This window comes from Nerophis ophidion, linkage group LG06 (assembly GCF_033978795.1).
Source record: "Nerophis ophidion isolate RoL-2023_Sa linkage group LG06, RoL_Noph_v1.0, whole genome shotgun sequence".
NCBI classification, from domain to species: domain Eukaryota; kingdom Metazoa; phylum Chordata; class Actinopteri; order Syngnathiformes; family Syngnathidae; genus Nerophis; species Nerophis ophidion.
The window spans coordinates 23,889,669-23,916,735 of NC_084616.1; the positions used below are offsets into that span (position 1 = coordinate 23,889,669).

Below are 27,067 nucleotides of genomic sequence, written 5' to 3' on the forward strand. Positions count from 1 at the left end.
GAACAGGTGATTAGATAACTCGTTCCAGCTGAGTTATCTGCTCACCTGTTTGCTGCTTCGTGACCAGCTCCTGCACATGCCCCGCCAGCAGGGGACGCGTAGGACATGCACCTCTCCACATGCCTCCACCCCCGGGATTCAGGCCGGCAGCTGTCCGGCTGCGCCCCCCCCGTAGAGGGCCGAGAGAGAAAGTCGGCAACGGCCATCTGAGCACCCGGCCTGTGGACCACCCGGAAGTTGTAAGGGTGTAGTGCAAGGTACCACCGGGTGATCCTCGCGTTGGTATCCCTCATGCGGTGGAGCCACTGGAGCGGTTTGTGGTCCGAGTAAAGACTGAAGGCGTGCCCCAACAGGTAGTATCTTGGGAGGTGAACAGGCAGCGATCACCGCTGTTTTGTCCACCTGCGGTCGCACCTGCCCCCCCAAGTGGTACCCCAGTTACTGTACCTCCCTCCGGCCAACCGCGTACTTCGCCGGGTTAGCAATGAGCCCCGCCCGCCTCATGGACTCGAGCACCGCCCCCACCCGCCGCATGTGTTGTTCCCAGCTGCTACTCTGGAAGATGACATCATCCAGGTAAGCAGCCGCGTATGCTTACCGCGCTGGAACGTGGCAGGTACACCGAACAAGCCGAACGGAAGTGTCACGAATTGGTACAACCTGTCTGGAGTGGAGAAGGCCGTTTTTTCTCGGGACTCTGGTGACAAGGGAATCTGCCAGTAGCCCTTGGTTAAATCCAGTGTCGTGAAAAATTTAACATTGCCCAGCCAATCCAGGAGCTCGTCGACCCGGGGCATTGGGTATGCGTCAAAACGTGACTGTTTATTCACCCTGCGGTAATCTACACAGAATCGCACGGTCCCATCCATCATCCCCACCAAAACAACACCATGCGCTGTGAGTTTCTTCTATTACCCCCATCTCAAGCATAGTTTTTAATTCCTCCCGCACAATTTTGCGCTTGTTTTCGGGAAGCCTATATGGCCGAGACCGCACCGTAACCCCCCGGCTAGTCTCAATGTGGTGTCGGATGAGATTCGTGCAGCCGGGCCGCGGTGAGAACACGTCAGCATAGCGCTGCTGTAACTCAGCTACCTCCGCTCGTTGGGCCAATGTGAGCTAGTCGTCACAGAAAAGCGGAGGGGTTGGTCCAGAGTGCGGGACCTCTGGTACTGTGTGTCCCCCCGTCGGTCCGAGCGCCGAACCTCGTAATCCACATCACTCACTTGCCGCGTGACTTCAAAGGGTCCTTGCCACTTTGCAAGTAATTTAGAGCTTTCTCTCCCGGTGCGAATTTACGCAGTTAGGTTCCCCGGTTATACGTGCGCCGCTGACGCTCCTGGGCATGGAGCAAATTTTCGCGTTACAAGCGCCCCACCCGGTGGAGTTTTGCTTGCATGTCAAGGACCTACTGTATATCATTTTTGCTTGAGCTTGCACCCTCCTCCCAGCTTTCTTTAATGATGCCCCAGACTCCGCAAGGCCTCCTGCCGTACAACAACTCAAACGGTGCAAAACCAAGTGAGGCCGGGGGTACCTCCCGCATCGCAAACATGAGGGGATCCAGCCATTTATCCCAAATCTGTTTGTCCTCGTGAATAAACTTACGGATCATTGTTTTCAGCATTTTATTTAAGTTCTCCCCAGTCCATCCGCCTGGGGATGGTACACACTGGTGCGGATCGCTTTTATCCCCAACAATCCGTATAGTTCTTTTATTTTGCGCGACATAAAGGACGTGCCCTGGTCAGTCAGAATCTCTTTCGGCATTCCAACTAGGGAGATGACCTAAAACAGTGCTTGCGCAACACTTTTGGCTGAGATAGAGCGCAAAGGCACTGCTTCGGGATACCGCGTTGCGTAATCCACCAGGACTAACACAAAGCGATATCCCTGTGTACTCGGATGAAATGGTCCGATGAGGTCCATGCCAATTCTCTCAAATGGAACCTCTATGAGCAGTAATGGACGTAACGCTGCCCGTAAAGTGGCCGCTGGATTCACCAGCTGGCAGTCCGGGCAGGCTGCGCACCACCGGCGCACATCCGCCCGGAAGCCTGGCCAATAGAATCGGACCATGACCCGATTTAGTCCAGCCATTGGATTAACGTGCGCCGCCTGGAAAATCCTTTCCCGGTGGCGTTTTTGCACCGACAACTGGGTGCATTCCTCCCGGGTTTGCGTGTCATGGCCCACTCGGTAAAGTCTATCCCTAATCACTGAAAAATGTCGGAATACCCGTGCTTTCCCCGGGCTCACCGGCTGACCGTCAATAAAGTCGACCTGGTCACAGGCCTCGCGCAAGGTTTCATCAGGGGACTGCTCGAGGGGAAAGTACACCGTAGGTGGCCATATATATAGATATATATATTTATATGTCAATATACATATATTTATATGTGTATATATGTACACACACAAACACACACACACACACACACACACACACACACACACACACACATTTGGTTTTCAGCGTTTTTCTAAATGTGTTGCATTGCACATTATTTATAGAAGTCAATATTTGGATGAGAAGATGATGTGTACGACAAATTGTACTAAATAATCACGTAGTGGAATAAGTAAAATTAATGTTGATTTTGCCACAACCAATCGGTATTTTACAAACCTGTTTTGAGAAACCACAGCCCTCCTTGATCTAATTACGTTTAAGAATACTTCAATTGAGAGTATTTAAATTAAAAATGGAAAGATGAATGAACCACTCGCCGTTATCATCCACCACTCGGGTTTGCTCCTTGGAACAGTCCACTGGGAGGCCGATGATCTCCACTTCCACAAAGGGATCAATGATCTGACCGAGCAATGACAATGACTTTGATTAAATGAAAGTCAGCATGTAATTGTTTTGAAGTTATTGTTAGTAAGTTGGTTTCGTCTACCTCTCCCCTGTCTCCCAGCATGGAGTCTTTGGGTTTGGGCAGCTGCTGTCCGCTGATGATCTTCAACACCAGTTGTTTTTTCATCTGACCTGGCTGTGGGTCCTCAGAACTGGGATTAAAAGCACCTGTGAAACATGTGGGGGTTTATTAAAGAGATGCACACACTCACAATAATCGACCGTTGTTGTATAAACATATTCAACGCATCCAAACATCGATTTAAGTACAAACACACTTGATGCAAAGTAATACTAATATAGGATTACACCATCCATCCATCCATTTCCTACCGCGTATGCCCTTTGGGGTCGCGGAGGGCACTGGAGCCTATCTCAGCTACAATCAGGCGGAAGGCGGAGTACACCCTGGACAAGTCGCCACCTCATCGCAGGGCCAACACAGATAGACAGACAACATTCACACTCACATTCACACACTAGGGCCAATTTTTAGTGTTGCCAATCAACCTATCCCCAGGTGCATGTCTTTGGAAGTGGTAGGAAGCCGGAGTACCCGGAGGGAACCCACGCATTCACGGGGAGGACATGCAGAAATGTAGAAAATGGATGGATGGATATATATATATATACATATATAGTCAAAGTGTTAAATATAAATCGTATGTTAATATATATATTTTTTTTTTCCTTACAAAAACATTAAATATGCAATATTTTCCACATAACATTTATCAAAATGGAATATTTGATGCAAATTATTTGGAGCATGAAATATATCAATAATTTATAACAAAATAGATTTGGCTCTTGTTTTTGGTCTTTTGAACCCAAAACGGTTCTAAGTCATAAAATGTTAAAAATAATTTAAATTTTTTATTTTTTTTCAAACGCTTTAATAACCATAGATCAATTTCAAATTTGTCTGTTGCCTAACATTTTAACATATTTATGCCTCGTTTTTTTTCCCCCAAAGAAAACCTTTTTTTTTTTTTATGGCAAAACACAACATATGCAAGGTTTACCGAAAACATTTTTCAATTTTTTTTTTTAATCATAAGTAATTACAGCATTATATATGTCAAAAATTCATAACAACTTGGCTTTTAATTTGAAGGATTTTTTTGGGGGAAAAATGAAAAAACGTATATAAAAATATCAGTAAATGAATTGTTAAATATAAGTCATTTATTATTTATTTTACTTTCCAAATTTAAATATCTATAGATCAAGTCCAGGTCTATCTGTTGACATAAAATGTGTTATTTCTGTTATGTTTTATGCCCTTTTCTGTCAAATAAAAAACAGTTTTTATTGCAAAAACACAAAATGCGTATCTATATTTTTCCCCAAAACATTTTTCAAAATGGAATAATGGATGTGAAGTAATTGGAGCGTTACACAGGTAGATAATTCACCATTGATTTTAATTCATTATTATTTTTTGAGCAGTAACAGTTAACAAAGTTTAAAAAAAAAATCTGACTAAATAGGTCTCAGTCACGGAAATATTAAAAATAGGTCATTTGTAAATATGTATTACTTTTATTTTTAGCGCTTACAGATCTATCCATCAATAATATGTTTTTTCTACTTTTTGAGCAATGACAGTTTTGTAGTAAATATAGCCTATATTGAAACATTGTGTTACATTGTCAATATTGCAACATACGTTTCCCTTGTTTGCGCTTTAATTGTAATTTGCGCTTTAATTTATAATTTTCCTGGGTAGCTGGGCAGGAAAAATAAAAATAAGAATAAAATATTTGTATGTTTTTTTTGTAATTGTACTTTTAAGATGCTGGTTAAAAAATGGCCCTCGGGCCGCACTTAGTCCTACTGTACTCACATACATGACTTTGAGAGCGCTCACCGTCACACATGCAGCTGGGTTTGCTGATGTAACCACAGTTACCGTTGCTGTAGAACTTGGCTCTGTTGAGCTGAAGTACTCGACCCTCAGACTGATAGTTGAGCGCAACTGAAATCAAATGTCAACTTTATTACCAGCAGACAAAAACGCTGGTGGATCTATGTGACTGAACTGAAGAATGCTAGTCACGTCAAAGTGGTGACTCAGGAATCGTTACCAAGTTGGCAGCCAGCGTTCCAGAAGGGCTGAGGGTTGAAGTTGGAGGAGTCCACGCGGTACGAAGACGGGTAGATGCGTGAGAGCTGGCGCTGGTTAAAATGGATGAAGGCGCAGGCTTTTTGCTGCATCACCTGGTGAGCTTTGGTTTCACTCAGGGAAGAAACCTGCCAAGTGCAGCTGGCTGCCATTGATCACACACAAATTAAATCAGAGCAAGGCATTCCTACACATCAATTTGCCAATGACAAGAAATCTAAGGAGAGATGGCTACTTTTCACATTCAAATAAAATTTTTGTAGTTTTATTTGTGTCCGTATGGTATCAAATGATAACTGTTTAATAATATAATTTTATGTAACATTTAACAGTGAGCTATTAACTCTGCTGTCCAATTATTTATATATATATACTTTTTTTTAACAGATTTTTTTAAATTAATTAATTAATTAATTAATTAATTAATTAATTAATATATATATATATATATATGTATATATATATACATGTATAAAATCTCTATATATATGTATATATATATATATATATGTATATATATATATATATATACATATATATATAGATTTTATACATGTATATATATATACATATATATATTAATTAATTAATTATATATAAAATATATAAAAAAAATATATATAAAATCTATTTACCCCGTAGAGAAACCCCGTTTCCATATGAGTTGGGAAATTGTGTTAGATTTAAATATAAACGGAATACAATTATTTGCAAATCATTTTCAACCCATATTCAGTTGAATATGCTACAAATACAACATATTTGATGTTCAAACTGATAACACGTGACAAAGAAGTTGGGAAAGGTGGCAATAAATACTGATAAAGTTGAGGAATGCTCTTCAAAAACTTATTTGGACATGCCACAGGTGTGCAGGCTAATTGGGGACAGGTGGGTGCCATGAATGCTCAGTCTTTCACAAGAAAGGATGGGATGAGGTACACCACTTCGTCCACAACTGTGTGAGCAAATAGTCAAACAGTTTAAGAACAACCTTTCTCAAAGTACAATTGCAAGACATTTAGGGATTTCAACATCTACGGTCCATAATATCATCAAAAGGTTCAGAAAATCTGGAGAAATCACTCCACCAACATTGAATGACCGTGACCTTCGATCCCTCAGGCGGCACTGTGTCAAAAACCGACAATAATCTCTAAAGGATATCACCACATGGGCTCAGGAACACTTCAGAAAACTACTGTCACTAAATACAGTTTGTCGCTACATCTATAAGTGCAAGTTAAAGCCCTACTATGCAAAACGAAAGCCATTTATCAACAACACCCGGAAACGCCGCCAGCTTTGCTGGGCCTAAGCTCATCTAAGATGGACTGATGCAAAGTGGAAAAGTGTTCTGTGGTCTGACGAGTCCAAATTTAAATTTTTGGGGGGAAACTGTGGACGTTATATATATCCAAATACCCTCTGTCTGTTAAAATATGATTGCTTCAACCTGCTTTAGTCACTTCAAGGAAGCCCAGATACCGTAGACAGGGCTGTATTGTTGCCTCATTCCTGTAAGAATATTTTGGTGACTGAAGCATTAAGGAGTTAGACTATCTAGAATTAGCTGCAGTGTGCTGAAACAATCACCGAAGGGGTCATACTGGAGCAGATAATACTGTATCCCTTTCTCTTTCTGACTTATCAGGTCGTTAGTGCGTTCTTCGCTCACGCTTCAAGTGAGGGATTCGGCCAAAACTAACCCAGCCGCTCCGCAAACATGTTTCTTTCTTGTCTGGGTGTGAGAAATCAATAACGTGAGGAAGATGTGCGCGTACCTTGTGCATCGATGTCGTACAGGCCCACCGAGCACGTGTACTTCACCAGGTCAGACAGCGCTCGGGATAACTTCATGGTCTTCTTCTTTCTGCCAAGTCAAAAATGGGTTAATTAAATATCAGACAAATTTATAATGTACAGCATATTTTTTTACAACACCTTAAATTTTGCAGGTTCACTCTATCACATTGTCTCCTGTTTTTTAATCAAACTTTACATTTTTTGACCAAATTGAATGTAAAATTGCGTCTTGTACTGTATGTATCCTTTAGGGGGGTCGATGTGGACATGGTTGAGGATTATAAATACCTCGGAGTACACATGGACAACAAGCTGAATGGGTCAAAACACGCTGAGGCACGCTACAAGAAGGGATAGGAGGCTAGGATCCTTCAACGTCTGTACAAAGATGTTGAAAATGTTCTACGAGTCGGTGGTGGCGAGCGCTTTCTTGTACGCCGGTGGCTTGCTGGGGCAGCGGGCTGAAAGTGAGGGATGCAAACAGACTGGACAAGTTGGTAGAGAAGGCCAGTAACGTGGTGGGAGTGGAGCTGGACTCTCTGAAGGTGGTGTCAGAGAGGAGAAGTCTAGCAAAACTCCTAGCCATTATGGACAACACCTCCCACCCACTACACTCGGACCTTGCGGAGAGAATGAGCACGTTCAGTGGAAGGCTCAGACTCCCAAAATTTAACACGGAACGACACAGGAGGTCTTTCATACCGACAGCCATCAGACTGTATAATGCTTATGTTCCTTTTTGACTGCACTTAAATGTAGAATATATGTAGAATATATTTATATTATTCATATATTATATACTGTATATATAATATATGTCATATATTATTTATTATTATTATTGTTTATTGTGAGCGAACTGTGGTGCTGAATTTCCCCCAGGGATCAATAAAGTACTTTCTATTCTATTCTATTCTATTCTATGTATTACAGTACTGTATTTATCTTAATTTTATGATCATATTGTAGCGATCACAATAAGCATTCACCAAGGGTGACTTCCGTTTCCAAAGTGGAGAGTAAAACTGTTGGTGCACTTCATCTTGGACTCTTGCCTCATTGATAACACATCCCCACTTGGGCGGGAACAACATGGTGGGAATTGCACCGCTCAATGCTATCATTTGTTTGTTTTATTTAATTCATTTAAATTCAAACAAAAAAACAATCTACAGAAAGAAGTAAAACTTATAACATCTGCTCCCTATTCATACACCTACAACAACGTTGGCGCCATCTTCATTCACCCTGACGATAAAGTCCATCCATCCATCCATTTACTACCGCGTGTCCCTTTTGGGGTTGCTGGAGCCTATCTCAGCTTTATTCGGGCGGAAGGCGGGGTACGCCCTGGACAAGTCGCCACCTTATTGCAGGGCCAACAGAGATAGACAGACAACAGTCACACTCCCATTCACACACTAGGGCCGATTTAGTGTTGCCAATCAACCTATCCCAAGGTGCATGTTTTTGGAGGTTGGAGGAAGCCGGAGTACCCTGAGGGAACCCACGCAGTCACGGGGAGAACATGCAAGCTCCACACAGAAAGATCCCCAGCCCGGGATTGAACCCAGGACTACTCAAGATCTTCGTATTGTGAGGCAGATGCACTTGGGTTTACCCTGTTCCACCGTGCTGCCCCCTGACGATAAAGTCGACTTTCTAAAAACATTTTTAGAAGATCGTAAACAATTTATTTTTAGTGCTCTGACTATGAAAATATTTAATCATAAATATATATTTTTACTTTGCAGATATTAATTCACCAGAGTCAAGTCTGAAACCAATTAGACACAATAAAGGAAGGAAAAATATTGGTTTTAGTACCTTAAAACCTGATAAAATTGACCGAACAAGCCAGCCAATATGTACCGTATTTTTCGGACTATAAGTCGCAGTTTTTTTCATAGTTTGGCGTTCAACATATACTCCGGAGTGACTTATGTGTGAAATTATTTACTCATTACCGTAAAATATCAAATAACATTATTTATTTAATTCGCGGAAGAGACGCAGAAAATGTCAGGAATCGTCACACACGTCAGCAATCTTCACACACACGTGAACCAATAAGAATTCGGCCGGGGAAGGTCAAGGCAGAAGTGCATTGTGGGTCATGGAATGCTAACTGCTATACGCTACTGCTATAGCTATTAAAATGGATCATGTCATCGTTGGCACTCTTATAAAAACTGAGAAGGGCTGAACAAAAATGGCACTGAAAAGGAGATCATGTACTGCACATTACAAGCCGGACATAGTGAAATATGCAGCAGAAAACGACAAGAGGAAGCGGCGCATACCTTTGGAGTTGGCAGAGTTGTTTAGAAGCAACATCGAGGAAGAGGATTTTATCGGTTTTATCAACTAGGAGTGACAGATTGTTTGGTAAACATATAGCATGTTCTATATGTTATAGTTATTTGAATGACTCTTACCATGATATGTTACGTTAACATACCAGGCACCTTCTCCCTTGGTTATTCATGCGTCATATAACGTACACTTATTCAGACTGTTGTTCACTATTCTTTATTTATTTTGAATTGCCATTCAAATGTCTATTCTTGGTGTTGGATTTTATCAAATAAATTTACCCCAAAAATGCGACTTATACTCCAGTGTGAAGTATATGTTTTTTTCCTTCTTTATTATGCATTTTCGGCCGGTGCAACGTACACTCCGGAGCAACTTGTAATCCGAAAAATACGGTAATATTGTTATATCGATGCTGTTATAATATTAGGAGAGCAAAAGCACAGTTTTACTGGACGTGAGCAGACATATTTAAGTTGGGGCTCCTTACTTGTTGTGATGTACGGGCGCTCGCGATGCACTGCTGGTGCTTTCTTGGTCTGTGTCAGTGTCCTCCAAGCTTGAGGTCTTCTTCAGCTTTGTTTTTTTCTGGCAACGGCAAAAGAGAAAGCTGGATGTCCCGTATCACAAACAGCTCTAGATATTCGTAACGTGTGCACATAAAAAATGCCACTTTATTAGGTACACCTGCCTGCACGGACCCTGCCACTCAATACTGCGCCTTTTTGCACAAATATCCACTCCCAATATTGCTTGCATGCAATGATTAGTCATGCAATAAATACAATATTGGACATGCATATCTATGGCCGGAGCATAAGGCTGGGAAATTTTTGGAAAGTATGGGGCAGTTTCCTAAAATATGTAAAGGAGATTGATCTCAGGCTTGGCCCTAAACGAGACGTGTTTTAATTATGGTTGAGCCTTTTGTTTTCTTTAGTGTATTGCTGCACAATGGTGAGGCCATTTAGAATAGACGTTGTTTGTGGCTTTTTATCAATATTTGCTTGTAGCTGGCTAATTTGTATTTATTCTTACTATATAATTATTATTATTATTAAATGATGTATTTTTTTGGTGGGGGAAAAAAACATTTGATTTGTATTGTTTTGTATCTCTGTTAACTGTTTTGTCGGAACAATTTCAATAAACAAATGTAAAAAAAAATCAATAAATAAAATAGGGCCGTGCAATAAGGCTGAAAACTGTATCACGATGTAAGTATTTTATATCGGTCAATTTCTAAAATTATTGATATTTTTATGACCTATAGAAAATAAGGGCAGGGAGAAATATATACTAAATGTACAAATTTGTAATTCAAATGTAACTTCCTCTTATTATAAACCCCTCAGCTATCAAGGCAGAAAGGAAATGTCAACACAAGTATGGAAAGTAAAATTACATTGAACACTTAACAATAATCTCCTAAAATGAAGGTGCAAAAATAAGGAATATGTAAGACATGCTTCATAAAGTATAAGAAAATAGTGCAAAGTGTGAACATGTAAACATAGAGAAACCTGAGAATACAGTAAATATTTTCTGCAGGTTAGGTGGCAGGAAGTTAGAGCGGTGCTCTAAATGGTCAGCGCGGCTAAGGTGGGGTGGTTTTAGCGGTCATCATTTACAGACCACGTTGATCTGACTACAGTCCCCTTGGAAAACTGCAAAAGTTCAAACAATGCAACAAAATGTGAAATATTGTTACAGTTGTTGATAAGAACATTTCAGGGGATTAGCAGTTAAGCATTTCTGAAGATTTCCATTCTAAATTGACCGAAGACTCTTGAAGGAATGGTGAGTACCTTTCACATTTAAAACAATACAGTAACAATCCCCACTACATTGATTGACTGATTGATTGATACTTGTATTATTAGATTGCACAGTACAGTACATATTCCGTACAATTGACCACTAAATGGTAACACCAAAATAAGTTTTTCAACTTGTTTAAGTCGGGGTCCACGTTAATCAATTCATGGTAATCAATACTTAATGGTACCATTTTTCTGTACTTCTGTGAGTTTCATGTTGTAATAAATGTTTGTTGAAAATAAATCTTGTTTTTTTAAAATAACTGTACTGTCGTGTTGCCATATCTTGTTTTCTTACACTGGTCAGTATCAATTGCAAGTAGGCATTCATTTCAGTTTGTCCTAAGTGTGGTGTCGTTGTCAGGCTATGTTGAGTCCTACTAGTGTTATTTTTCTCTTTGCATTATCTTAATTGGTAGCAAACTACATCTAAAATGTATATAAATGTAATAATGATATCTATAATGTATTTATATCTAAAAATGACATCTTAAATGTATTTAAATTTAATAATTATATCTACAATGTATTTAAATCTAATAATGACATCTAAAATGTATTTAAATCTAATAATGAAACCAAAAATATATTTAAATCTAAAAATGACATCTAAAATGTATTTATATCTATTGATAACATCTAATATAAATTTAAATGTAATGACATCTGAAATGTAAATCAAATAATTACATCTAAAATGTATTTAAATGTAATTATGACATCTGAAACACATGTAAATATAACGACATCTGAAATTTATTTAAATCTAATAATGGCATCTGAAATGTATTTAAATCAAATAAAGACATCTAAAATGTATTTAAATCTAATAACAATATCCAAAATGTATTTAAATCTAATAACTGAACTGTATGTAAATCTAATAATGACATCTAAAATTTAATAATATCTAAATGTATTTAAATCTAAAAAGGACATCTAAAATGTATTTAAATGTAATAACTATTTCTACAATGAATTTAAATCTAATAATGACACCTAAAATGTTTTTAAATCTAAAAATGACATCTAAAATGTATTTATATCTAATGAAAAGATCAAATATAAATTTAAATCAAATGATATCTGAAATGTATTCAAATCTAATAATGACATCTAAAATGTTTTTAAATCTAATTATGACATCTGAATCACATGTAAATATAACGACATCTAAAATTAATTTTTATTTAATAATGACATCTGAAATGTATTTAAATAATGACATCTAAAATGTATTTCAAATCTAATAACGAGTTCCAAAATGTATTTAAATCTAATAACTGAACTGAATTTAAATCTAATAATGACATCTAAAATGTATTTAAAACTAATAATGACATCTAAATCCATTTATATCTAATGATGATATTTTAAAATGTATTTAAATCTAATGATTACATCTAAAATGTATTTAAATCCAATTATGACATCAAAATGTATTTAAATGCAATAATGATATCTAAAATGTATTTAAATTTAGTAACAACATATACAATGTATTTAAATCTAATAATGATATCTAAAATGTAATTAAATCTAACAATGATATCTAAACTGTATTTAAATCTAATAATATCTCAAATGTGTTTGAATCTAAAAATGACATTAACATGTATTTAAATCTAATAATAACATCTAAAATGTACCTAAATCTAATATTGAAATCTGCAATGTATTCAAATGTAAAAAAAACATCTTAAATGTATTTAAATATTACTAATTATATCTAAAATATATTTAATGTAATAATAACATTTAAAATTTATTTGAATCTAATACTGATGTATAAAATATATTTAAATATAATAATGACATCTAAAATGTATTTCAATCTAATAGCAATATCTAAAATGTATTTAAATCTAATAATATCTGAACTGTAGTTAAATTTTATAATCATATCTAAAATGTATTTAAATGTAATAATATCTCAAATGCATTTCAATGTAATAATTACATTTAAAATGTATTTAAATGTAATAATGACATTTAAAATGTATCTATATCTAATTATATGTAACATTTATTTAAATCGAATAATGCCATCTGAAATGTATTTCAATCTAATAATAATATCAAAAATGTATTTAAATCTAATAATGACATCTGAAATGTATTTATATCCAAAAATGACATCTAAAATGTATTTAAATCAAATAGACATATACAATGTATTTATATCCAATACGGATATCTAAAACATATTTAAATATAATAATGACATTTAAAATATATTTAAATCTATTAATGACATTTAAAATGTAATTAAATTAAATAATTCATAAAGTTAAAATGGGTTCCTAATCTTGTCGAGTGAATAAACTCATCAGTGAGATTTTTCAAAAAAACTATATCACAACATTTGCTCAGCAAATGGCTTTTTATCTCTCTTGTGGAAATTCCTGAATAAAATTCCAAAAATCTTCATATTCATTTTATAAATTTTTTTTATAACAAGGCCCAAACAGGTATAACTATAAATCTTTCAAAACAGTGAGATAAAACAATCTAATGATGTTCCTACTTCATCTTTGGTTAATTTTTAAAGGGAGAATAAAAAGAAAAAAAAGCTACCTTGCGTTTTGAGAAGGTGCCCATGAAGGAGTGGCTTGTGCGCTTATTGTTGCCGGCCTCGTCTGAAGTCACCACTCCGTCCTGCTCTTTAGTCTGGGAAAAGAAGTGAAACACACACATAAAATCTAATGTAAAGCTTTTTAAAGCCACTTCAAAAACATTTAATACCCATGTCCTGCTGCCGATAGTTATTACAAACCCTGTTTCCATATGAGTTGGGAAATTGTGTTGGATGTAAATATAAACGGAATACAATGATTTGCAAATCCTTTTCAACCCATATTAAGTTGAATGCACCACAAAGACAAGATTTGATGTTCAAACTCATAAACTTTATTTTTTTTTTGCAAATAATAATTAACTTAGAATTTCAGGGCTGCAACATGTGCTAAAGTAGTTGGGAAAGGGCATGTTCAACACTGTGTTGTATCATATTTTCTTTTAACAACACTCAATAAATGTTTGGGAACTGAGGAAACTATTTGTTGAAGCTTTGAAAGTGGAATAATTTACCATTCTTGCTTGATGTACAGCTTAAGTTGTTCAACAGTCCGGGGTTTTGTTTTCGTACTTTACGTTTCATAATGCATTTTCGATGGGAGACATGTCTGGACTGCAGGCGGGCCAGGAAAGTACCTGCACTCTTTTACTACGAAGCCACGCTGTTGTAACACGTGGCTTGGCATTGTTTTGCTGAAATAAGCATCGGCGTCCATGATAATGTTGCTTGGATGACAACATATTTTGCTCCAAAACCTGTATGGACCTTTCAGCATTAATGGTGCCTTCACAAATGTGTAAGTTAGCCATGCCTTGGGCACTAATTCACCCCCATACCATCACACATGCTGTTTTTTGAACTTTGCGCCTATAACAATCCGGATAGTTGTTTTCTTCTTTGTTCCGGAGGACACCACGTCCACATTTTTTAAATAAAATTTGAAATGTGGACTCGTCAGACCACAGAACACTTTTCCACTTTGCAGCAGTCCATCATTGATGAGCTCAGGCCCAAAGAACCTTGGGGCGTTCCTTTGTGTTGATGATAAATTGCTTTCGCTTTGCATAGTAGAGTTTTGACTTGCACTTACAAATGTAGCGATCAACTGTAGTTACTGGCAGTGTTTTTATGAAGTGTTATTGAGCCCATGTGGTGATATCCTTTACACACTGATGTCATTTTTTGATGCAGTACCGCCTGAGGGATCAAAGGTCAGTAATATCATTGCTTATGTGCAGTGATTCCTTCAGATTCTCAGAATGTTTTGATAATTTTACAGACCGTAGCTGGTAAAATCCCTAAATTCCTTGCAATAGCGCGTTGAGAAATGTTGTTCTAAAACTGTTCGACAATTTGCTTACAAATTGGTGACCCTCGGCCCATCCGTGTTTGTGAATGACTTAGCATTTCATGGAAGATGTTTTTATACCCAATCATGGCACCCACCTGTTCCCAATTAGCCTGCACAACTGTGGGATGTTCCAAAAAGGTGTTTGATGAGCATTCCTCAACTTTATCAGTATTTATTGCCACCTTTCCCAACTTCTTTGTCACGTGTTGCTGGCATCTAAAGTTAATGATTATTTGAAAAAAAAAGTGTTTATCAGTTTTAACATCAAATATGTTGTCTTTGTAGCACATTCAACTAAATATGGGTTAAAAATGATTTGCAAATCATTGTATTCCGTTTACATTTACATCTAACACAATTTCCCAACTCATATGGAAACTGGGTGTGTATTTATGGACAAAATAGTAGGCATGTAGGCATTGTACGATCATTTTGAATAGTTGAAGATTTTGAACATTTCTATTTATTGAGTATTCTGAAGTGGTAACTGCAGCTGCCAGTTTTGGTGGTGTTGTGGGGACAGCAGAAGTTGCTTTGATGGTCGCACCAAAAGAAATTTGGCACTGTTAACTGCTGCCTGCATTTAAACGCTGACTTGTGATTAATAACCTTAATAGCATGTTTGATTTCACCGCATTCATTTTTTAAATACAGCTAGACATCCAATGTAATTCTTTTTAATGCCATACATGGACTTGAGTTTCGCCAAATCCATTTAATCACTTTTAATGAATTTTAATGCCATATAAGGCCTTGAGTGTCGCCAAATCCATTTAATCACTTTCAATGTTTTTTAATGCCATACAAAGCCTTGAGTTTGGCAAAATCCAATTAAAGACTTTTAGTGTTTTTTAAGGCCAGACAAGGCTTTTTGTTTCACAAATCTATTTAATGACTTTTAATGCTTTTTATGCTATTCAAGGACTTGAGTTTCTCAAAATCAATTTATTGACTTTTAATGCTTTTTAAATGCCATACAAGGCCTTCAGTTTTGCAAACTCCAGTTAATGACTTGTAATGCTTGTTAATGCCATACAAGGCCTTGAGTTTGGCAATATCCATTTCATGACTTTTAGTGCTTTTTATTGACCCTGGGGAAATGTGAGATAACTTTCAAATTTTCAAATGCTTGTTAATGCCATATAAGGCCTTGAGTTTCACAAAATGTATTAATTGACTTTTAATGCCATATAAGGCCTTAAGTTTCACAAAATGTATTTAATGACTTTTTATGTTTTTTGATACCATACAAGACCTTGAGTTTCACAAAATGTATTTAATTACCTTTAATGCTCTTTATTGCCATACAATGCCTTGAGTTTGGCAGAATCAAGTTAAAGACTTTTAATGCTTGTTAATGCCAAACAAGGCCTTGAGGTTCACAAAATATATTTAATGACTTTTAATGCTTTTTAATGCCATATAAGGCCTTGAGTTTTACAAAATGTATTCAATGACTTTTAATGCTTTTTAATGCCATACGAGGCCTTGAGTTTGGCAAAAACAATTTAAAGACTTGCAATGATTTTTAATGCCATATAAGGCCTTGAGTTTCACAAAATGTATCAATCACTTTTAATGGTTTTTAATGCCATACAAGGCCTTGAGTTTCACAAAATCAATATAAAATGTTTTAATGCTTTTCAATACTATATACAAACCCTGGGGACATGTGAGATAAGCTTTTAAATTCTTATTTTTAGTCGTTTGTTAAACCCTATTCAAAGGTAGTATGTACTGCATGTGCTCAGTAATTAAATTGTAACAAGGGATTAACAATATTTTACTTCCAAGTCCAAAAATGTATTTTGTATCTATTTTTACTTTTAACTTAACTGTAATTGGTGTGCACCTTAGTTTTTTTTTTTCAATTGCTGGGAAAAACGCGAACAAAGCATTTCTATTTAAATATACTACAATATTGTGGCAGATCAAAACAATGACAATGCAGCACAGACATTTGGACAACTTTGGGAGATTTTGACAAGGTAAAAAAGTGTGTCTGCTCCCACAACTGGGAGAAAATGTGGCTAACACTAAATTAGCGATGAAAAATCAAATGAACGCGATTAAAAAAAACAACTAAGCGCTGAATTTAACTTTGATTAGAGGCTTGTGAGCACCCTTCGAGGAAAAAGAGGGGAAAAGTGACAAAAAAGAGGAACATTTTAATCAGCAAGCACAGAAAATAAATGTTGAAAATCAAGACTACATTGCCTGCAATTGGGTGCATTTCTACAATATATTTTACCTTTAGATTTATTCTCATCTACTAACCTCTTTTAGTAGGCTTTTAGACAATGAGATGTCACATGTAATGTACCTCAACATTTTTAGTATTTGTTTTGTCATTTACTCGCATTATTATCATTGAAAATGTCAAATTATACAACCTGCAAGCAAAGAACTCAGAAAACGTTGGCAACTCTAACCTGTAGCCACGCCCCCTTTTGTAATATACTTCATGACCTCTGCATCCATCCGTCACGACACAAATATACCTTCTTGTTGTCTACTAATAAATATTCTAAAAACTAAAACTGAATTCAGATTACAATCATACAAATATGAATAGCAGGAAAGTAGAAAGCCACCAAGGTTTTGGCTCAAAGAGCAAACGCAGGCTAGCTAGATGATGCTAACTATGCTAAGTAGCGAGCTTGATTCGGCGCCCTGTCCTGCCATTCAGAGTGGCGTATAGGCAAGAAGAACAGAGCATTCAACAAATTGTGTTTGGATTGTATCTTTTTTATTTTATGGTGGGTTTATATCATTCACCAACGGAAATTGTATTATTGTTAGAGAGTTCTGAGCGACGGGTTTTCACGGAACACATTATTTGGTGTTGTGTGTCGCATTGAGAAGCCATGGATGTTAATTTGCTGCTTGATTGCTGATGAGAAAAGGAAGTTATCTCCATCTTTTGACACTCCATTAACTCCCATCCTTACACGCTACAATATTTTATGAAAAAAAATGCAGAATTTATATTTTAACTCGGAAATTAATGTTTAAAAACACGCATTTCTGTAATTAATTCAGGGTATCTAATGCAATCATTTGACAGCAAGAACAATGTGTGTAACTAATCATCTCCTACAGTCCAATACCTTAGCAGCAGTTTGCTCTAAATCCCCAGCAGGTGGAAGGGCAGAGATAGTGAAACTGTCAGGATCTTCTCGGTCTCGTATCTTGGACTCCTTCATCAGGCTGTCCAGTTTTTTCTTGGCCAAGTTCTCCACCTGCTTCCTGTTGGCTGACATCTGCCAGAAGAAAGAGGAACAATTATTATTTGTGTGTGGAATACGGTGTAGAATCTACACAGATGTCATAATATACTGGAATGTATGCACGGATTCATACTTGAAGATGTGATACCCAAACGTAAAACTGCACATGCGCATTATAGCCAGCGGGTGGCAGAGTTGATCTGTTACAAGCCTTAACAAAAAACTGCAAATCTCCAGACAGAAAGAAGATAAGAGAATATTCAATAGGGCTGTGAGAATCTTTAGGCATTTTACGATTTGATTCGATTCAGAATAAATTCTCGGTTCAAAATTGATACTTTTTTAAAACCACTGGGTGCAGTTTTATGATTCCTCCAAGAAGTATATAAACAGCTCTGATATATTTCTATATTACTTTGAAGAAAACCGTTTTTGTTTAATAAAATGCTTCCAAAACATTTGATATACTTTTGTATAGTAAATCTGTACAGCAGATGAAGATAATCTACATCAACAACATGATTTGCCTGAGTGGCTGGACAGGACGGATTAAAAAAAAAAAAAAAAAAAATATATATATATATATATATATATATATATATATACATATATATATATATATATATATATATATTCTCGATACACACACACACACAGACACATCCATCCATATGCATTTTCTACCGCTTATTCCCTTCCGGCGTCACGGGGGGCGCTTGAACACATCTCAGCTACAATCGGGCCAAAGGCGGCGTACACCCTGGACAAGTCCTCACCTCATCGCAGTTGGACGCACAACATTCACACTCACATACACACACTAGGGCTAATTTAATGTTGCCAGTCAACCTATCCCCAGGTGCATGTCTTTGGAGGTGGAAAGAAGCCGGAGTACCTGGAGGGAACCCACGCAGTCACTGGGAGGCCATGCAAACTCCAGACAGAAAGATCTCGAGCGCACGATCGAACCCAGGTCCTTCGTATTGTGAGGCAGACACACTAACCCCGTGCTGCCCTATACAGAAACAGACAGACACATATATATATATATATATACATATATATATATATATATATATATATATATATATATATATATATATATATATATATATATATATAACTACTTTGGCACATGTTGCAGCAGTTAAATTCTAAGTCATGTATGTATGGATGTATATATATATATATATATATATATATATATATATATATATATATATATATATATATATATATATATATATATATATATATATACATCCATACATACATGACTTAGAATTTAACTGCTATATATATATATATATATATATATATATATATATATATATATATATATATATACATCCATACATACATGACTTAGAATTTAACTGCTGCAACATGTGCCAAAGTAGTTGGGAAAGGGTATGTTTACCACTGTGTTTCCTCACCTTTTTTTTAATAACACTCAATAAACCGTTGGGAACTGAGGAGACCCATTTTTTAAGCTTTTCAGGTGGAATTCTTTCCCATTCTTGTTTTATGTACAGCTTAAGTTGTTCAACAGTCCAGGGTCTCCGTTGTGGTATTTTAGGCTTCACAATGCGCCACACATTTTCAATGGGAGACAGGTCTGGACTACAGGCAAGCCAGTCTAGTACCCGCACTCTTTTACTATGAAGCCATGCTGTTGTAATAAGTGACTTGGCATTGTCTTGCAGAAAAAATTAAGGGCGTTAATAACGTTGCTTGGATGACAACATGTGTTGCTCCAAAACATGTATGTACCTTTCAGCATTAATGGTGCCTTCACAGATGTGTAAGTTACCCATGCCTTGGGCACTAATACACCCCCATACCATCACAGATGCTGGCTTTTCAACTTTGCACCTAGAACAGTCCTGATGGTTCTTTTCCTCTTTGGTCCAGAGGACACGACGTTCACCATTTCCAAAAAACAATTTGAAATGTGGACTCGTCAGACCACAGAACACTTTTCCACTTTGCATCAGTCCATCTTAGCTGAGCTCGGGCCCAGCGAACCCGGCAGCGTTTCTGGGTGTCGTCAATGAATGAATGGCTTTGGCTTTGGCTTTGCACAGTAGTTTTAACTTGCACTTACAGATGTAGTGACAAACTGTAGTTACTGACAGAGATTTTCTGAAGTGTTTCTGAACCCATGTGGCGATATCCTTTACACACTGATGTCGCTTTTTGATGCAGTACCGCATGAGGGAACAAAGGTCTGTTATATCATCGCTTACGTGCAGTGATTTCTCCAGATTCTCTGAACCTTTTGATGGTATTACGGACCTTAGATGGAGAAATTCCTCAATTTCTTGCAGTAGCCCGTTGAGAAATGTTGTTCTTAAACTGTTTGACAATTTGCTCAAGCATTTATTCATTAAGTGGTGACCGTTTCCCCATCCTTGTTTCTGAATAACTGAGCATTTCACGGAAGCTGCTTTTATAGCCAATCATGGCACCCACCGTTTCCCAATTAGCCTGCACACCTGTGGGATGTTCCAAATAAGTGTTTGATGAGAATTCCTCAACTTTATCAGTATGTATTGCCACCTTTCCCAACTTCTTTGTCACGTGTTGCTGGCATCAAATTCTAAAGTTAATGATTATCAGTTTGAACATCAAAAATGTTGTCCATCCATCCATCCATCATCTTCCGCTTATCCGAGGTCGGGTCGCGGGGGCAGCAGCCTAACCAGGAAAGCCCAGACTTCCCTCTCCCCAGCCACTTCGTCTAGCTCTTCCCGGGGGATCCCGAGGCGTTCCCAGGCCAGCCGGGAGAAATAGTCTTCCCAACGTGTCCTGGGTCTTCCCCCGTGGCCTCCTACCGGCTGGACGTGCCCTAAACACCTCCCTAGGGAGGCGTTCGGGTGGCATCCTGACCAGATGCCCGAGCCACCTCATCTGACTATTCTCGATTCTGGAGGAACAGCGGCTTTACTTTAAATTTCCTCCAGGAAGGCAGAGCTTCTCACCCTATCTCTAAGGGAGAGCCCCGCCACCCGGCGGAGGAAACTCATTTCGGCCGCTTGTACCCGTGATCTTATCCTTTCGGTCAAATGTTGTCTCTGTAGCATATTCAATTGAATATGGGTTGAAAATGATTTGCAAATCATTGTATTCCATTTATATTTACATCTAACACAATTTCCCAACTCATAGGGAAATAGGGTTGATATATATATGTCTATATATATATATATATATATATATATATATATATATATATATATATATATATATATATATATATATATATATATATATATATATATATATACATATATCTATATGTATTAGGGCTGGGCGATATATTGATATACGATATATATCGCGGGTTTGTCTCTGTGCGATATAGAAAATGACTGTATCGTAATATTCGAGTAAACGTTCTCATGCAGCTACGGGCATGACACTCTCCTCGCTCTCCTTACAGACAAGCAGGTGAACCTTCTTACATACGTCACTTACTGTCACGTCATACGTATACGCCCTCGCCCAGCGAAGAGGTAGCGGCGTGTCTAACGTTAGCTGTGATGCTAGCGGGTTGTTGCGAGAGAAAGAAACTGCGAATCTCGTAACAAATGAAGGAAGAATTAATTCACCAGAAAAACAGCACACGGCCCATCGTCCGGCGGTAGTTCGGCTTCAAGCGGGAATATGTCAAATCGACAACTTTAATTTCTCATGTTTGGGGCACAAGCGTTGCTACCAAGAGTAGCGTTACTCCTAATATGTAGCATCATTTGAAAAGTCAACTGCTTATAACTTTAATAAATACAGTTTTGGTAAATTGACTTAGTTGTGATTTCCTTCTCTGCATGAAAATTTAAAAGTAGCATATATTAGTGCAGTATGAACAAGAATGTTTTAATGTAGACACATACAACCACTATACTGCTGTGATTATATGTATCAAGTGTTCATTCAAGGCTAAGGCAAAATACCGAGAAATATATTGTATATCGCGATATGGCCTAAAAATATTGCAGTGTTAAAATAAGGCAATATCGCCCAGCTCTAATGTATATATATATATATATATATATATATATATATATATATATATATATATATATATATATATATATATATATATATATATATATATATATATATATATATATATATATATATATACATACATATATATATATCTTGTGTAATGTTCATATTGTTGTTACTCAGCCAGCCCCTGTGGGTCTGATGGACCTGTTGCATTTTGCAAAGGGTCCTTCAGAGCCACAAAAAAAAAATTCTGAAAGTTTCTGCATCCTACAGGGATTCTTTTGTGGTGTTTCTGCACCTGTAATTTCTACACAAGGTTGCAACATTGTCTGCTCTCATTTTCTCGCACATTTGACCTTTTGATGTTCTGTGTACCTACACTCTGTTTTCCTCCTGTCTAGGTCTGCTGTGTGTGTATGTGTTTGTGTGTGTGTGTGTGTGTGTGTGTGTGTGTGTGTGTGTGTGTGTGTGTTACACAGAACATCAATTTCCACACTTCTTCCAATGGACCCGGACATTTTTTATGTGATAGAAATGTGTAGGGGGTATGTATGGTGTGCAGTCATTAAATATGTATTCCGAATTTTGTTCTTCACAGAAAATGAGCCAAAGTCAGTGAGTCTCAGTTTGAAAAATTAATTAACCGTATCATTTTTATTTTACTAAAAAATGTAAACAGTTCCCACAGACCCGAACACCATACAAGGGATATATATATATATATATATATATATATATATATATATATATATATATATATATATATATATATATACATATATATATATATATATATATATATATATATATATATATATATCCATTTTCTACCGCTCATTCCCTTTGGGGTCGCGGGGGCACTGGTGCCTATCTCAGCTACAATCAGGCGGAAGGCGGGTTACACCCTGGACAAGTCGCGACCTCATCGCATTATATATATATATATATATATATATATATATATATATATATATATATATATATATATATATATATATATATACTGTATATATTATTAAATATATACAATTATTAATGATTATCTTTAGAGATGAGCTGATTACGTTAACTCCTGTCCAGTGGTTGTGTCTTATTGTATTGTCACATTTGTGAGTCTCATTTGCAACTATGACATCAAGTTGCAAGTACAGTCCAAGACGTTGGATGGCAGTTAGAGGCGGGGGAACTAATACATTTTTTGATGCAGCGCAATTCTGACAAGGACGATTATTGAATCGATTAGTAAATGTCAATAATTGATTTATTTATTGTACATAAAGTCATGCAGACAGTTCTAAAATCTGTCTGACTGCAGCGAGCCACCTCACTCAGAGATCTGACGAGCTCCTTTATTTTAGGGTACTTATGTTCCTGTTTTGCATACATTTTCATTATTCAATAAATGTAATTGTAATTAATTGAACTGTTTGTAATTACGAATTCACAGTTTTTTTTAAAGTTGCAAGTGATACACGCTTATTTAGTGAAACAAAAATAAATGTCAAATTGAATCCTAGCTCTTGAATCGTAATCTTATTCGAACTGTGAGGTTCCCAATAATTCCACCTCTAATTGTAGTAGTGTATAGTTAATGGTATGTTTTGTATTGCGCCCTACAAAGTGTTAATACTGTAAGTATCGTACTTATTACGCACCAGTGGTTGGATTGTCACATGCATCTTATTTTTAGTTTTCATCAACAGATTTGGAGGTGTTGAAATCGCCATGTAAAATTGCTAATGCTAATCAGTTGCATGTCATTGCCAAGCCAATGCTTCAAGCTAGCGCATTTTTGAAAAAGTCGAGCCTTACTTTTCTTACATTGGAGCCTTTTTCTGAGTCTATGTCTATGTTGGCATTGAAAATTGCACCATTACCTGTTAAATCTTGTCTGTATCAAGTCTTTTTGTTGCACCCTAAAAGTGTTAATACTGTAAGTATTGTACTTATTACACACCAGTGGTTCACTTGTAACGTGCATCTGAGTTGTAGTTTTCATTAACACATTTGTAGGTGTTGAAATCGCCAGTGGTTCACTTGTAAAGTGCATCTTACTTGTAGTTTTCATTAACACATTTGTAGGTGTTGAAATTGTCATGTAAAATTGCTAATCAGTTGCTTGTCAATAGCAAAGACAATGTATATTAGCATCAAGCTAGCACATTTTTGAAAGAGTGGAGCCTTACTTTACTTACGTTGGAGTTTTTTTTTTGTCTATTGCTTTGTTGGCATTATAAACTGCAAAATGACCAAAAAACAGTTTGGCTACGTCCGCTCTCAATGCGTCTGGTTGGATTTTAAACGAATAAATACCAGATTAGGTAACCCATCCCTAAAATTGTACTCCCATGATGCATGCTAACTGTGTCATTAATCTTGCTATTGTTCTGCCTTCGCTGAAGCAGCATTTATGTTTCCTGTCTAAAAGCCTAAACAAACAGTGGTGGCAAAGTACTGAAACTAGCTTGTCTTATATTTCATTGTTAATATACAAACAAATTACATATGCGTTGGTTTCAGTCGCATTCCACGCGATTCAGTTGTTCAATGGACTGCAAAATTGCGAAGTGCATCGCTGTGACGGCAAAAAAATAGCGCAGACATAAAAAGAAAATTGGCTTGGAAGTGAAGACTCGAGGTTTTCAAATAATAATAATGATAAAAATAATAAGAATGAAATGAAAGAAGGACATCATGGAATACATACATCTCCGTTCATCAGCTTGCAGTCGTCCTCCATCTCGTCTGCGCTGTCCTCGTCCGACACGTCTCCCTCCTCTGCGTTCTCGTCAATGTTTGACGGCAATTTTTTACCCTAAAAGATGGAGATATTTGTAACTTTAAATAAACAAAACAAATTAGAGATTTAATTTTTTCTCTCTATAGATGTAATTTTACATTGTTTTAATCATTTGTAATGAGGGAGTCGTTACACAACAGGCTGATACTTCATGTATTTTTCGATCCTCAGGCTCGTAGCTAGCGGCGTGTGTTCATAAACAGTGTGGAGTCGCTCCCCTAAATTAATCAATTTTACCTCTACTGCTGCAAAAAAATTAAATTTCTAACAAGTATTGTGGTCACCGGAGGACTGGAGGACGAGGCTAAACATGTGATAAACAGGAGCAGACAAGAAGGCATAGTAGTCGCTAGGCAAGCTTGAAAAAAGAGAATAAATAAGTGCTTTGTAAAGTTTAAGAAGTGTAGAAAGAAACGTGTTGAAACAATAAGTACTGTAAATTCCAAACTATAAGCCGATTAAAACATTTTTTTATCTAAATTGATTAAATTAATAATTACATAATCTAATTATCATATAAAATATACCAATAATTAAATGAATAATTAACTATATTAAAACACCATAAGTTAGACATATGTTTTTTAAGAATACACAATGCAATTAGCATTCATTTAATTTATGTTAACCAATATTCTCTCAGTATTTTCAGCAGTCAATTAAAACATTTTTAATTAATTAGATGAATATAATTTAAATGAATACTTATATAATATAATCATTACATAAAAGAATATACTAAAAATTAAATAAATAATCAAAACTATTAAAACACCATAAATTAGACATGTTTTTTAGACATATCCAATGCAATTAGCATTCATCGAATTTATGTCAACCAATATCCTTACAGTATTTTAAGTACGGTCAATTACATTTTTTTTCAATTAATTAAATAAATATTATTTAAATAATAATTAATGCCATAATTCAAATAGTTTCTGTGAAATATGTGCAAAGACACTGGAATAGTGTGTGATTGTTTGGGTTATGGCGCCATCTTTTGTACTATAACAGTGTTTCCTGCTGTTTGAAGCTTTGATCTGGAGGTACATATATATATATATATATATATTTATATATATATATATATATATATATATGTATATATATATATATATATATATATATATATACATATATATATATGTGTGTGTGTGTGTGTGTGTGTGTGTGTGTATATATATATATATATATATATATATATATATATATATATATATATATTTATATATATATATATATATATATATATATATATATATATATATATGTATATATATGTATGTATATGTATATATATATTTATGTATATATATATATATATATGTATATATATATATATATATGTATATATATATATATATATACATATATATATATATATATATATATATATATATATATATATATATATATATATATACATATATATATATATATATATATATATATATATATATATATATATATATATATATATATATATATATATATATATATATATATATATACACAATATATAATACAATATTTGTCCTGGTGTTGGTTACAGCAGTGATCCCCAACCACCGGGGCGGTACCCGATTGGTACCGGGCCACAGAAATTTTTTTTATTAAAAGAAAAAAAAAAAAAAAATTATCAAATCAACACAAAAAACACAATACACACTTACAAATAGTGCACTAACCACAAAAAACTCCCTTTTTCATGACAAAAACGTCCCTTTTTCATGACAAAGAAGAAAATAAAAGAAAAAGAAAAAAAAAGACACCCCCCGGGCCGCGGGACAAATTATTAAGCGTTGACCGGTCCGTGGATACAAAAAGGTTGGGGACCACTGGGTTACAGTACACCGACAACTGTAATTTTACCTTGACAAGGATCTTTCCCCTCAGGTTTTCTGGTGAAGGCAGCTGCCCGGAGTCTTCTGCTTTGATGTTGGAAACGTCCAGTTTGTCCCCGAGAATATCAATGAGGTACTGGGCCATCTTCTTCTGCTGGGGGACACTGCAGTGGTTCTCTATGGACAGGATGACTGGGTAGCTGGCAGAAAATGACACATAGGAGAGTTATGAGGCCGACCGGCCAGAGAAGAAACACACGACATTACTACATTTGGAGGCAATACATCATTTTGTTTAGGGATATGAACGTTGA

General features: G+C 36.1%; 1 protein-coding gene across 8 annotated transcripts in view; it reads right to left on the reverse strand.

The window, feature by feature from the left end:
• plch2a (phospholipase C, eta 2a) overlaps positions 1-27,067 on the reverse strand; it is a 181,352-nt gene that overhangs the window by 36,194 nt on the left and 118,091 nt on the right. For all 8 annotated transcript variants that reach the window (XM_061903126.1, XM_061903124.1, XM_061903123.1 and 5 more), the window contains 10 exons: positions 26,782-26,953; positions 24,814-24,921; positions 17,970-18,122; positions 13,508-13,600; positions 9,601-9,698; positions 6,773-6,861; positions 4,951-5,133; positions 4,734-4,841; positions 2,904-3,028; positions 2,731-2,815 (listed from right to left, as the gene is read on the reverse strand). In XM_061903126.1, the coding sequence (XP_061759110.1) occupies positions 2,731-2,815; positions 2,904-3,028; positions 4,734-4,841; positions 4,951-5,133; positions 6,773-6,861; positions 9,601-9,698; positions 13,508-13,600; positions 17,970-18,122; positions 24,814-24,921; positions 26,782-26,953 (1,214 nt within the window). The remainder of the gene's footprint in view (positions 1-2,730; positions 2,816-2,903; positions 3,029-4,733; positions 4,842-4,950; positions 5,134-6,772; positions 6,862-9,600; positions 9,699-13,507; positions 13,601-17,969; positions 18,123-24,813; positions 24,922-26,781; positions 26,954-27,067) is intronic.